We start from the raw sequence: 14,215 nt of genomic DNA on the forward strand, positions 1-14,215 counted from the left end.
TTTCTGAAAAGTTAGGCCTGTAATTGCTGACAGCATCATTGTCCATCTAAACAGATTGGCTAAGGACTGTATCATGGAGGCTAAGCTACTTTCTTGTCCCTAGATGTAGTCCCTCCTGACCAAGAGCGAGGGAAAGTTGCATTGTTGTTACCTATGCTGTATTTGTTCTATGGTTGACACAGAGGACTAATCTTCAGAGCTGTCAAGTTCATCTCGGGGTATCAGTGGCCTCCACTCATCTGAGGGCATGGGACTTTTATTGTTTTAGTGAGATCCATCTACCATTCCACGTTCACAAATAGTCTGGCAACTTTCACAAATACTGAGTGTAGATTTAAAAAAAGTAATTCTAATGTATCTGGCAACCTCCCATCAGCAACTGCATGCCAGGGATGATTGTCAGGGACTATTTCAGACAGAAACATAGGACCTCATCCAGTCTATGTATTTTGTAGGTTACATTCAGTAGTTGTTTACATCAGCAAGCTCTGGTAGAGGTCCCTTGATGCAGGAAGCATGTTGCAGAGGCACAAAATGGCTATGACTCCATTTGGGGTGGGGCGGGGGGGGGGGAGATCATAAGAGACTAATGCAACCCAGCTCTAAATGAGGCATAAGCCAATATATCAAGAACTGCTGATTCAGCAGCTTTTCAAAACTGTTCTACTAGTGTTTAAAGCTGCTTCCTATCACTGGGAGAACTCCAGTGAAGCAAACCAGCAGTAGCATCTCCTGCCATCCACAGGAATTAAACTTTGAGTCAATGGATATGATGCGACAGGCAGGAGATGACGTCATTTATCCATTCTTGTGTCCGCTTTGCTGGCCTTAGCGCTGCGTTCGAGTTAAACTCATTGGTGGGGTGTCCTCCTCTAACAAGCACATCTATGATGAGCCCATATAGGATGCAGAAGCGGACAGCAATAAAATGTTTTCAACAAAAGTTACACCAGCAAGAAAACAGTATATTACTGTGCATCATTTTAATCAGCAAATTGGAGAGCAGGCTAATAATAAATGCTTGTTCAATACAGAAGGGTTTGTAAAAATACCAAACAAAATATTTGTCCTAGAAGGTAAATAGCTTAAGGCTATCTGTTTAAAAATAAAAACAAAAACGGATCAAAGATGTTGCACTTGACCAATTTGTCATACAAAGGTTTACATTTTTTTTGTTTTTTGTTTTTTAAAATACAGCAAGTTGTAGCTAGAATTTGCTACACTCAGAATGGAATCTAAACTGTTTAACACAACAGGAACAGATCTTTCAAAAAGGAAAATCATGCCACAAAAGAAAAATGAAGGTGTTCCTCAAAAAGTGGACATCACTTTAAAAGGTGCCATAAAGATAACCCCACCTAGGAGCTACAGTTATTGAGGTCATATATCCATATTCTCTGAGCCAAAGGGAAAAAACTTTTTAGTGCAGTAGTTCTTCATCTATTCCATACTGTGACCCTTTTTACATATTGGGGCTCCTCGCTTATCCTGCAAGATGGGAAGGACAGGGTGGTCTTGATTCTCAGGTTGAGCCCCTGCCTTAGTGTAAATGTAACCAACATGGCACGTGTAGCACTAAGTTACATGTAATACCACACAACCCACAATCAGTTTATGGGTCAGTTACTAAATGAAATGGTTTTGAGGATTCAGTGGCCATTTTGCTGGTCCTACTTCTTGTTCAGCCAATTGCTAAAACAAACAATTTGTTTACATTTACGGGAGATAATGCTGCCTGCTTCTTATTTACAATGTCAACTTACATTATCTCCTGCAAATTGTAACCAAACTTGTTTTTCTGAGCGATTGGCTGAACAAGAAGTAGGACTGAGTGGACTTGTAGGCTCTAAAATTTTACATTGTGTTGTTTTTGAGTGTAGTTATTTTTTGTACATAATTCTATATTTGTAAATTCAACTTTCATGATAAAGAGATTGCACTACAGTACTTGTATTAGGTGATTTGAAAAATACTATTTCTTTTGTTTTTTACTGTGCAAATATTTGTAATAAAAATAAATATAAAGTGAACACTGTACACTTTGTATTGTGTTGTAATTGAAATCAATATATTTGAAAATGTAGAAAACATCCAAAATATTTAAATAAATGGTATTCTATTATTGTTTAATAGCGCGATTAATTGTGTGATTAATCGCAATTAATTTTTTTAATCGTGCAATTAATCACGATTAAACTTTTTAATTGCTTGACAACCCTAGTTTTCTCTACCAGAAATATTACTCATTTACAATAGGTGTTAACAAAACAAACAGTTTAGAACAATCTGACCAAAAATTCCCCTCTTAATAGGTCTACTTTCACTGTGTGTTTTGTGATGTCACCATTTCACTTGTCTTCCAGTTTTTTCCAGCTGGCACTTTTAGGCCTGAATCTGAATGACAGTTAACTTTCTAGTGTACTAGCTTTACATTTAAAGGAATACAGACCTTTTTACAAACCATCTCTTTTATATTAACAGCTAAATGCACTGCTGTACTGTAGACAGAGCCCTAGAGTTTAACGGTATAACTGGTTTTATTTGTGATTGTAGCAAATACTTCTACATGGGACTTCCATGACCCACCACACAGATCAGTCAGAGGGAAATCTGGATTGCATTATAGGAGATGATGTCCTCCAGGAGCCTGGCCCATATAATAGAATGGGGGCCTGAACTACAATTCCCATAAGGCAATGCCCTGATAGAGAAATGCAGTCTGATGTTTTGTTGAACTAGTCAGAAATATAATATTTCAGATCTGTTAAACAAACTAAATATTCCAATTTGGGTGGAACTGATCTGAAAATGAAATATTTATTTTAAATTTTCCCATGGACAATTTAAATTTTGTGGAAACTTTAATTTTCCTATCAGAAAATCATTCTAATGGAAAATTCCCAACGAGCTCTAATCTTAAGTAATCCATGAAATGTAGGTCAAAGATTGCCACTGGGCATCATTAAAACTATTTGTCTAATCATTTCATTCAGGCGAACGCATTGAAGCTTTCCATAACAATCCTCAACGTGTTTAAATTCACAGAATAAATACCACTAGCTTATGGGAATACACTTTTTGTCTGCATAAATATAGTCCCATCCCTACATGTCTGCAAACTACTTTGTCTTGCAGGGCCCACTCCAAATAAAATAGCAATGTACTCACATCACAGCCATTGAAGACTATATGGGATCCAGTGTGAACTGGTCCTGTTCAATGTGGGTTTTTTTCCTTGAGCCAGGGACTTTTTTTCCCTCTCCCGAACGTTTTCAAAAATGTGAAGTAACTGGCAAATGATCCCAGGTTTGTATATACAGTATGTCCAAAATCAGACACTTTTTGGAATCCACAGAAAGTGTTCATAGTTTACACTTTGAGAACTTTCATTGCATCAATTAGCTCCAAAGCAGAGCTTATACTAAAACCACTAAATTGGAACTCTTCTCCATAGGAGGCTGGGCTTCCTATCAGTGATACACCATCATGGTTCATAACCTATCCATTATTAATTTTCTAATGGTCCCTCCATCACTGTGTTGACTGCTCAGGCCCAGCTCCAGGGCATCCAATTTATTTGTATATATAATTCTCTGTTGTGCAATGGCACTGGTTCCTTTATTGCACAGTGGGAAGGGTGAATGGAGAATAAGCTAGACTCTCATAATGAAAAAGAGTAAGTTTGCAACAGGTGGGGGGCTTAGTATGTCAGAGACAAGAACAGAATGGAAATAACTAAGAAAAAAAAAAGACTAAAACCAGCCAACTATGTGTCGGCACTAAAATTATTGTGAGAACACTATTGGAATGTGAAAATTTAGACATTACTTTCCTAACCAACACCTAGAACAAGAAAATAGTTTACGAGGCGATCACTGTTCTCAGTTCCTACATTTTTTTCATTTTAATGTGCCTCAAACTGTAGAACACCCACACAGAAGGCAGGGTAAATATAAATGTATAATTGATAAAACACATCAAAAGCCTGATAAGTTGGTAAGAAGATTGGTTATTATTTTCGACCAAGTTCTCACTTGCATTTAGGTTCTGGTGTTGCTCCTAATGGCTTCAATGTGAACAGAATTGTGCCCCTACCATCTGTCATCCAAGGATCTTCAAGTAAGTTATAAACATGAAGGGCCAGATTCTGAGCTGGTTCTGAGATTCACAACATTCCTTTGACATAAATAATTGTTGTTATATCTGTTTTACAATGGGGAAGATGGGCACAGAAATACTGAATGGACTTGCCCAAGGTCACACAACTGGTACAGAACCCAGAAGCTGCAACTGGCATTGTTGTTAAAGTTTGTTTCCAGTAATGCCCACAATACACAAGGAGCTTTCCGAAGATAAAAGAGTATGGTCCCTGCTCTGAAGAGTTTAGAATCCAAGATAAAAAGACCAGGACAGGAAAATAAATGGAAAAGGGATAGAGGCAACATACAAGTAGTAAAGCTAGTAGATGGCCCATCTTGCAATACAAAGTCTTGATTATGTCAATGGTTATTCAAATTTGCTCTAAAACAGTGGCTTTCAACCTGTGGTCCACAGACCCCTGGAGGTCCACAGACTAGGTCTAAGATTTCCAAAGGGATCTGCATCTCCATTCAAAATGTTCTAGGGGTCCGCAAATGAAAATAGGTTGAAAACCACTGTTCTAAAATATAGATTATTCCTAAGTACTCCTAGTATCCTAGAATACATTCTCTCTCCTGCACCACATTGAAAAGGAGTGGCACATTGTATAATAACAATCCCCAAATGCTTAGAGTTTAAAAACAAGTTTGGACATCTTTAATTGATGAATTTTTAGTTTGAGCTTTCTTTAAAATATAATCAAATTATCTTTTTCACTAGGTATTAGTTAAAAATTTCGTCCTTGAGTTTCACTTAAATGAGCTTGTTTTTGAAATTAAGCCTTTGTTAGGATTTTAACATGGCTGAACATGAACAGGACAAAGGACATGAGTTGCTTGGAGGAAGGCATAACAAAAGTCTGTTTCTGAGCTTCAGCGCTTACTATGCATGCCATTGCCATCCATCTTTGCTACAATGTATCGGGCAGGGGCTAAACATGAAACTCAATCTATTTGCTGGATTACGTCTAGAAAAGGATCAGCATAACTAATTCTAACAACAACATGGGAAAGCCTCTGAAAAGATTTCCATTTCTGCTTCCTCAGATTCTGTTACCCATACATAGGTCTCACTACTGCAGTAAACTGAAACAAACCAAGCATAGTTGATTACAACATTGCAGAGAAGCAAAGTACATTTGTTTCAACAAACTTCGAGACAGTGAATATAAAGGCAAGGCTATATTTTAGCATAGATAAGAAGTGTTGTGTGAGGCAGCATTGTGAAAAGAAGATTTACTATATTATAAGGAAAATAAAATTTATTACTTCTGCTATTCTATTCAAACTTTTATACAGCTTTATCACCGCAGTATGTGATGTTTAAAATCTTAGTATCTACAAGGTTAACGTGTTAACTGAATTTCCCAATGTTAACTATTACAAAACAATATTGTGGGAAGGTTTGTTAAAGGTAACTACTGGGAAAATCAAGACTCATAGTGCTAAGGGGCTATATCAGTTGACCTTTCATTTCCCTACTGTATCTAGCCCAAGAGGCAATGAACTGCACTGAAGGTCAACTATTGGGGGGAGGGAGGGTTGTTTTGTTTGTTTTTTTCCAAATTTCATTATAGGGAAAAGTTTAAACATTTTAAGTACCGCTATATCCTGCAGTTCACTTTTTTTTTTTTTTTTTTTTTTTTTACACTTGTAAGTAAACTATGGGAATGGAGGATTCAGATCACATTATGTTTACAGAGATCACCTAGAGATTATGTGCGGGTGGTTAGACTGGGTGCCGTCTACAAAAGGATAGAATCTAGCTTTAGCAATCACTGGGTAATAGAGCTGACATAAATGTTTCTTTTCCAGCTTATTTCTTTATACCCAATAAATATCATAATTACTTCTTGATAGCAAGGAAGCATAGGACAAAAGGTAAGGAAGGAAGAGATACCAGCTTTCCAAGATTCATAACTAAGTCTGATAGAAACATTTTGAACTTCACAATTTTGATGTGGAAAAACAGAAAAAAATGTAATAAACATTATGGGATACTCTAGTCCTGATGCCCCTATTGGGTCTGCACCTCTATAATGCAGTTACTTTAAAACCTAGCCAATCTGCCTGTCAGTCACTTGATCTGTACCAATGGAAGGAAAATCCATCTCATTATAAGGAAAGCACTTGCCTCTTTGGCTTTAGATATGAAAGCAACCAGGTAGCTCTAAAGGTAGCATATTCAAAGACCAGGAGAAAACAGGATCTTCCTTAGAATCATAGAATCATAGAATATCAGGGTTGGAAGGGACCTCAGGAGGTATCTAGTCCAACCCCCTGCTCAAAGCAGGACCAATTCCCAACTAAATCATCCCAGCCAGGGCTTTGTCAAGCCTTAAGTGAAACTACCCAGTCACTGCCCAAACTTCTCTCTTTTTGGTTAACTGCAGCTTACCATCCTTTTATAACCACTATATATTAAAGGAGGCAGCAGGAGCAAAAAACAAACAAACATTTAGATATCAATGAGCTTCATTTAAAGCCCTCCTAGATCCAGTTTCTTTTTGCAACAGTAAACTTCAAATCAGAATGATTTGCAGTATAGAAACTGACTCCATAACTGCGCATTTCACATGAGCATGAGAATATGACTGCAACTGGACTGCAGACTGGAATATGTTTTGTGAATACACCCCTGCTGAGTTGAAGCAAAGGGCTAAACATCTTATCCAAAATCTCTGAAGTTAATCATGTCAACCATGACATTGGGTAAACTTAGGTCATAAGGAGATGGTCCAGGCTAAATCAGCCCCAGAGTTCTAAGTGTAGCTGTTAGTGAGTTGACTCAAAAAGCTGGACTTAAATATTTATTAGATCACTTAAAAAAATATGCCCTATACTTTTGGCCATCACAGAGTTATTCCCAATAAGCATGGGAGATAGAATGTATCCTCTAGAGACACTAATGGCTAATATCCTTCTAATTCTTCAAAGATGAGGCTGCTGCATACAAAACTAGGGTTAGATGATGGAACAATTGTATTTTACACATTATGAAGGAAAAATTCTTCTCTCTCTCTCTCCTCATGCCACCCACTCCAAAGATGTATGAGAAGTTCACTTACTTTAAGTAACCAAGTGAGCACAGAATCACGATATGGAACAAATTTGTTCTTGTTCTTGCCAGCAGCCTGATCCGCTAGAGCAGAAATAACCAGCCCAAGAGTTGTAAGGGACCTGCATGGAGAAAGTAACCAACCCATGAACAAGTGAAGAGATCTATAATTCAAAAAACCCTTTTAAATATGATGGATGCCCAAATAAACTGAAGAAGTTACTCACCTTGTGCAGTAACTATGGTTCTTCAAGATGTGTCCCCCTATGGACGTTCCACTGTAGGTGTGTCTGCGTCCCTGTGCTGTTGATCGGAGAACTTTGGTAGCAGTCCATCCCATTCGCCATGCACTATTCCTCACTTGCCACAAGGCTAGCCAGCATGTGTGGGAAATCCCTCCTCAGGAGTATAGATCCCAAGGGACCAAAGAGTTGCCCTAGAATCCTTCAACATGTGAAGGGATGCATCAGTCTTCTCAGCAAATAACTTTGACCCTTCAAAAGCAAGGTCGTTCCACCATAGTTTGGACCTTTTCAGGGAAGCCAGACAAGTAAAACCACAAAGCATGTCTCATCACAATGGCCATAGAAATCGAGTGCGCCACTGTGTCAGCTGCATCTTGCGCGGATTGGAGGGACACTTTATTCAACAGCTGGCCCTCATTGACTATTGCCTTGAATTGTTCTTTGTGAGAATTAGGCAGTTGCTCAATAAAGGAACTGAGTTTTGTGTAGTTTTGGTAGTCATACTTTGCCAATAAGACTTGGTAGTTTGCTACACGGAACTGGAGAGTAGCTGATGAATATGTCTTCCTGCCGAACAGATCCAAACATTTCCAGTCCCGGTCATAAGGGGTGGTTCTGAACTGGTGCTGGCGGCCCCTACAGTTAACTGCATCCAAAATGATGGAATTAGGAGGCGGGTGGGAAAAGAGAAATTCTATGCTCTTTGCTGGCACGTAATACTTTTTGTCCGCCCGCCTGCATATTGGCTGGACAGATGCAGTGGTCTTCTATATGACTTTGGCAGGATCCAGGAATGCCTCATTAATAGGGAGGGCCACTCTGGAGGAGGTGGAGGAATGTAAAATGTCCACCAGGTTGTGGTAAGATTCGGTATTCTCCTGCAAGGGTATTTGTAGGGCTTCTGCCACCCTCTGTGCCAGGCCCTGGAATAATGTGAAATCAGCCATTGATGGCAGAGGGGGCATCACCGTCTTGTCTGGTGACGATGATGAGAAGCAGGCTTGAGGAGTGACTTCTTCCTCCACCTCAATCTCCTCTCCTACTTGTTCTGGGGGTTCAGAAGCCCTCGAAACCACAGCTGAAGGAGGGTGTCTCCTTGTTTGCTGACATGCCACACTAGAGGCATGGGAGGCTTGCTGTTTATGAGCCTGCCAAGGGTCCCAGTATGGCTATTGTGGTGGGTATGGGCCCAGTGGTTGGTACCATGGCTGACCAAACCAGGGAGGCTGTGGATCAGGTGGATGATATGCCTGATGCCCATAGTAAAATTGAACCCCATATGACAGGTGAGAAGAGCGGCGGGAACCCACGTTTTCTCACTCACTTTCTGACTCTGATGATGAGAAAAGCAGTGCACGGCAGGGAGATGTCAGTGAGTCCAGGGCTTTGGGCAAACTTGGTACTGGAGCCCCGATACTGAGTAGGGGTGAGTCAGGTGCGTTGGACACTGAAAGATCTGTCACGCACTGGAAATCCAGTGGTACAGATGGCGTTGGTACTGCCAGTAGTTGTTAGTGCAGAGAGGCTTGCACCGATGGAGTTGGAGATGTGGACTTGGCCGCAAAATCCATTGATGCCAGATGCACCGGAGTCGGTACCAGTGCTGATATCCGTACCGATGGAGCCTTCCCCGGGGCGGATCTTCTATGTTTTTCATGCCCCTGCAGTACCGATGCTTCTTTGCCCATGCCTATTGGGTCTTTGGGCAGACAAATTTTCTCTGTCATATGGTACCGCTTGTGCCCTGGGTACCAGTTTTAGATGGTTTTGGTTCTGTTGGTACCAATGATACTGATGAAGCTGGAAATAGTTTTCAGCTCCATCAGGGCTCGCTACGGGGACTCACAGACCTTCTCTTAGAGGCCTTGTGTGAGTAGCTCATCTCTCTAGGCTCACCTCCCTTCGACGTAGAGGATTGTGGTGAGAGTTTCTGCAGGGACTCAGGGGTTGAAACACCAACTCCATGAGCAGGAGTTTGAGAATTAACTCTCTGTCTTTCCTGGACCTAGGTTTCAGCTGCTGGCACAAGCCACACTTTTGTGGAATGGGCTTTTCTCCCAGGCAGCGAATGCACTGTGAGTGTCCATCAGTCACTGGGATAGATTCCATGCAACTGAGGCACTTTTTGAAGCCCAGGGAGCTGGGCATACCCTTGTCCAGGGGGGTCACCCCCACCGGGGTTGGTGGGAAGCAAACTCTTTCTTCTTCTTTTTTAGACATGGCCAAACAAAAATACAAATGAAGTAACAACGAAAAAAAGCTTCAAGGGAAGCTAAAATTAGCAAATCTAAAGGGAGTTAAAGATCCATGAATGGACAGCTGAAGCTCCATCTCTTGCCAAGGGCTGTTCAGAAGGAACTGCGGAGGGATTGCTCACACATGCTGGCTAGCTTTGTGGCAGGTGAGGAGCAGTGCATGCATGGGTGGGACAGACGGCTACCAAAGTTGTCTGATCAACTGTGCAGGGACGCAGGCGCACCTACAGTGGAGCACCCATAGGGACACTACCCGAAGAAGCAGCTTACTTATCTATTCTGTAACTGTTGTTCTTGGAGATGTGTTGCACATATCCATGCCATTCTTGGTTGGTGTGCGCGCATCCAGTATAGCCCCTATAAACTCTCTCCTCTGAACGGGTGAGAGGACAGACTTTTCTGAGTTGCTCAACAGTCCCAGTGCCTTACAATTTGACTGGATAAGAATTACAGTACCTGAATCTTGAAGTGGCCTCTCGCAAGCCAGTAGTCCAGATAGGGATAGATATATACTCCTAACTTTCTCAGGAAGGCAGCTACCAGTCCCATACATTTTGTGAAAATCCAGGGAGCTGCCAACAGGCCGAAAGGCGGCACTGTGAACTGGTAGCAAGATTGGTTTACCAAGAATCTGACATACTTCCTATGGTCTTGATAAATCCTCAAATGGAAACAGGCATCATTTAAGTCGAGGGTAGCATAGCAGTCTCCAGGATACAGGAAGGGGAAAACGGAAGCTAGTGACACAATACAAAATTATCTTTTTGAGATATCTGATGAGCTGATGTGGTCCTAAAATTGGCCTGAGACGTCCCTTTGCTTTCAATATTATAAAATAACAGGAATAAATCCCTGTTCCTCTGTGACATTGAGGAACCTCTTCTATGGCTCCCACCCAGATGAGAGTTTGAACTTCCTGAAGGAGGAGCACCTAGCGAGAGTGGTCCCTGAATACGGAAAGAAACAAACTTCAGAGTGTACCCTATTTCCATGGTACATAAGACCCATTGGTCTGAAGAAATAGGAGAGATGGTTTGCAAACAAAGGGGAAGGAGACTGATACTGAACGGTCTACCTATACTGTAGGAGAGATCTGCCCCACTGGGGAGAGCAGCGCCGATAAGCTCAACAAGTTCCTTGCAGCTCCAAATGCCTCTGGCATGGATGGTACTGGAATAGTCACTGACCAGTTCACAAGAGACTAAGATGGTGCTGCAGATGATAAATGTGCCGCTTTGGGCCCTGGACTCAATGTTGTCTGCCTCAATGCCTGAATCAATGGTACCATTTTATCCAAAAAGTGAGTGGAAGAGTACTTCAATTTTGATTGCACTCTAGTCAACACTTTGCCCCCTTTCTTGGCAGACTTAGGGATCAGAGATCTGCCTCTCCCAGCAATGTCTTTGGAAGGCTTCTGTTTCTTCCTGGACACCCGCAAGGATGAGCAGTGCCGGGACTCAGACAGCAATGGAGATGTACTGCTCACACATGCCAAAGTGCTCAGTACCCTCTCTGACCGAGCAGACTCTGAAGGTGTGCTCAGAGCAGCCTCCATCAAAAGAAACTTCCGCCTAGCCTCTCCATCTCTTTTGGTTCTCGGCTTGAAGTCCTTGTCAATCTGGCACAGATCCCTAACGTGAGTCTCACCGAAACACTTTAAACAACTAGAGCGCAGCTTGCTCGTAGGCATCAGCTTTGAGTAAGAAAGACAGGGCTTGAAGCCTGGGCCCAAGGAATTCCTTGGTACTGACAAACGGAACCCCAAAATTGGGGAACTGAGAAAAAACTAACTGATACTAAACAAACGTATCTATCACTAACACACACCAAGAACTATGTAACTAGGTAACTATATACAAGAAAAAAACACCGAGAACTTGCTAAAGCAAGACCAGATTCTAACAACTGTCATGGGCAGCAAGAAGGAACTGAGGGGGGCTGGGAGTGGCTTTGCCTTTTATACTGCATGTGGTGGTGTGTGGCAGCAGATGGCACTTGAGCTGGTCTGATGGGTACTGCCGAGGGGAAAATTTCTGACCATTGTGCTCATGGCACGCACACACCAAGAGTGGAATGCACGTGTAATCACTCAAAGAAGAACAAAACCATTGTCATTTCAGTAGAGTAACTTTATCTCAGTTTCACAGAATTAATATTTATCTGATTAGCACCGACATCTTCAGTGTAACAAATACCTAAAGCAGTAACAGCCCTTGCCCATCCAACACCCACTTCAGACAAATGAAATTTAGTTTAGTGGTCTCCATCTAGTCCCCTTTTTGTACACATCAATTTGCCATAATTATTAGTCTCTATTCATGAAGATAACTGCAAGTGCAGGAGTATCAGAAGTAAGGCAAGACCCTGCTTTTCCAAAAAGCAGCTATGAAAAAAAAAGTTAGCCAGTGGCATTTCCACTAATATTCTCTTCCAACACAAGCTACATTGCTTAGCAATGTATCAATTTTCTATGTGAGAAACTCACAAGATAAAAAGTTTTCAGCCTTTATAATCATGTCCTTGCAACACAAATTACAAGCATAACTGTTGCAGGGAGTATAAGCCAGCATAAAACACATCTTAAATACTTAAAATGTGCACAGATCACTTAAGAATTTCTATAGAAATAACATTCAAATACAAAACAACCTCAGAAAAGCCTGAATTGGTTACAACAAGTACCTTGCAGAAATCTTATTGATTAAACAGTGCATTAGAAGTTTGATGTAGCTTTCCTTTATTGCTTATTTTAACAAAACAGCAGTCAGAAAAATCATTAAAAGCCTTACTTGTTAATGTTGCTTCCTTCCTTCAGCCTGTCACCTGCAGCACCAGTCTTAGTTGCCCTTTCGCTGCCCGCTAAGTCCACCAGACTCAGTTTGCCCACTTTTTCACCTGATGTCTGAGGAATGGACAAGAGAAGAGTTACTGTTAAAAGATTTTACTCACTCAAATTTCTAGTTAAGTTTCACAGTTTGCCATGTTTTCAAATAAGAATGCAGGTTGTATTCCTTACTTCCGACCTTTTATCCGACACATTTTAAAATAATTATAATAACAAGTACTGAATATTTAAACATAGCGTTTTGAATCAAAAATAATCCTTCTATTACTTTAGTTGCTGCCTCAAAAGTGGTAATGTGGGATGCACCAAGAACTTCAAGACCTCTAGCTGGACACCTAAGTACCAGAAGGGAGGAACACAGCCAGTATCAGACAGGTATAAAGCAAGAAGAGTGGGAAGAGGGAACACAGGCAATGGACCAGGAGTCACAGATCAGGATGCTCGATCTAATCGGGGGCAACATCTCTAACTTTGATTCCTATTTTCAAGATGAGAAAACTGTTGCTTGTCCAAAGCGACAGTGGGAGTCGGGACTCCTGAATGCCAATCTCAGGCCTGCTGTACACTTAAACCTTAGGATGACTTAGCTATGCCACTTAGAGGTGTGAAAAATTCTTACCCTTGAGAGATATAGATAGGCTGACTTAAGTCCTGCTATAGACACCTTTAGGTTGACAAATGAATTTTTCCATCAACCTAGCTATTGCCTCTTAAGAAGGTGGATTTACTACAATGACATAAATAACCCATACACTACAGCAACGTAGCTATAGTGCCATCGCTGTGCTGCTGTAGTGCTTGTAGCATAAACAGCCCCTCAGTTTTGACACTGATTCCCAGTCCAGTGCTCAGACTACATCACTCTGAAAATAAGAATGAGCAAAGCAGGAAGTATGTAATAATTCCACATTTTATGAAGGGCAGATATTTACAAAAATACTAAGATGACAGGCAAGGTTTCTCACATCCCCTCCAAAGACCTTCTCCTTAAAGAAGGAATTTCAAGCTGATTAAAAAACTTTCAACTCTCAACTTTAACCCAATAGAAGTTTTATCATAAATTCTTATTACTCTTGCAAGTTATAGCTGGACCAAAAATAAATTTTTCAAACATTCAACCTGGGATTTGGATTTCCCTTAAATTAATAGGTATCTTAAGTTTTCCTTAGCTCCCATCACTGTAGTATGCAAGTGCTAAGAGTATAATTACATTTTCAAAAGTACCTGTGTCTCATTGAAAAAAAAAAAATCAATGGGACTGATTTTTTCCACTGGGATATAGCTACTTTTGAAAATGTAACTTTTTCTCAAAGCACGTTGCATTTCTATCTCATAGCACTGTATGTTGGATCATCTAATTTCAGAACCCGAAGACAGCAGAAAAAAAAAGCCAGACCAGAAGCCCAGTGTTCCAGAAATTCATATAACTGCATAGTCAGCAGGGTGGTCACTGGAGGGCAAGAAGGGAAAAAGGAAAGCAAAACAACTATCTTGGGCCAAGCCTAACCAGAAGCATCAAAGAAACCAAAAATGCAATGTAGCAACAGAAAAACTAGAGAACCATGAAAAATACAGCATTGTAGGGAGTGTGACACAGCAAAGAGAGTGATCTGGAGGCTGGGGGGAAGATAGAATTGAGAGAGAAATATAGCATGGTGGGTGGGGGTGAGTGG

General features: G+C 40.9%; 1 protein-coding gene across 1 annotated transcript in view; it reads right to left on the minus strand.

Moving 5' to 3' along the window:
* Nucleotides 1-14,215, minus strand: part of KIF13B (kinesin family member 13B) — a 199,254-nt gene that overhangs the window by 97,376 nt on the left and 87,663 nt on the right. The window contains exons 9-10 of the mRNA XM_065400572.1: nucleotides 12,487-12,599; nucleotides 7,208-7,319 (exon numbers count right to left, since the gene is read on the minus strand). Of these exons, the coding sequence (XP_065256644.1) occupies nucleotides 7,208-7,319; nucleotides 12,487-12,599 (225 nt within the window). The remainder of the gene's footprint in view (nucleotides 1-7,207; nucleotides 7,320-12,486; nucleotides 12,600-14,215) is intronic.

The sequence above is a fragment of the Emys orbicularis genome, chromosome 3 (assembly GCF_028017835.1).
Source record: "Emys orbicularis isolate rEmyOrb1 chromosome 3, rEmyOrb1.hap1, whole genome shotgun sequence".
Lineage (NCBI taxonomy): Eukaryota > Metazoa > Chordata > Testudines > Emydidae > Emys > Emys orbicularis.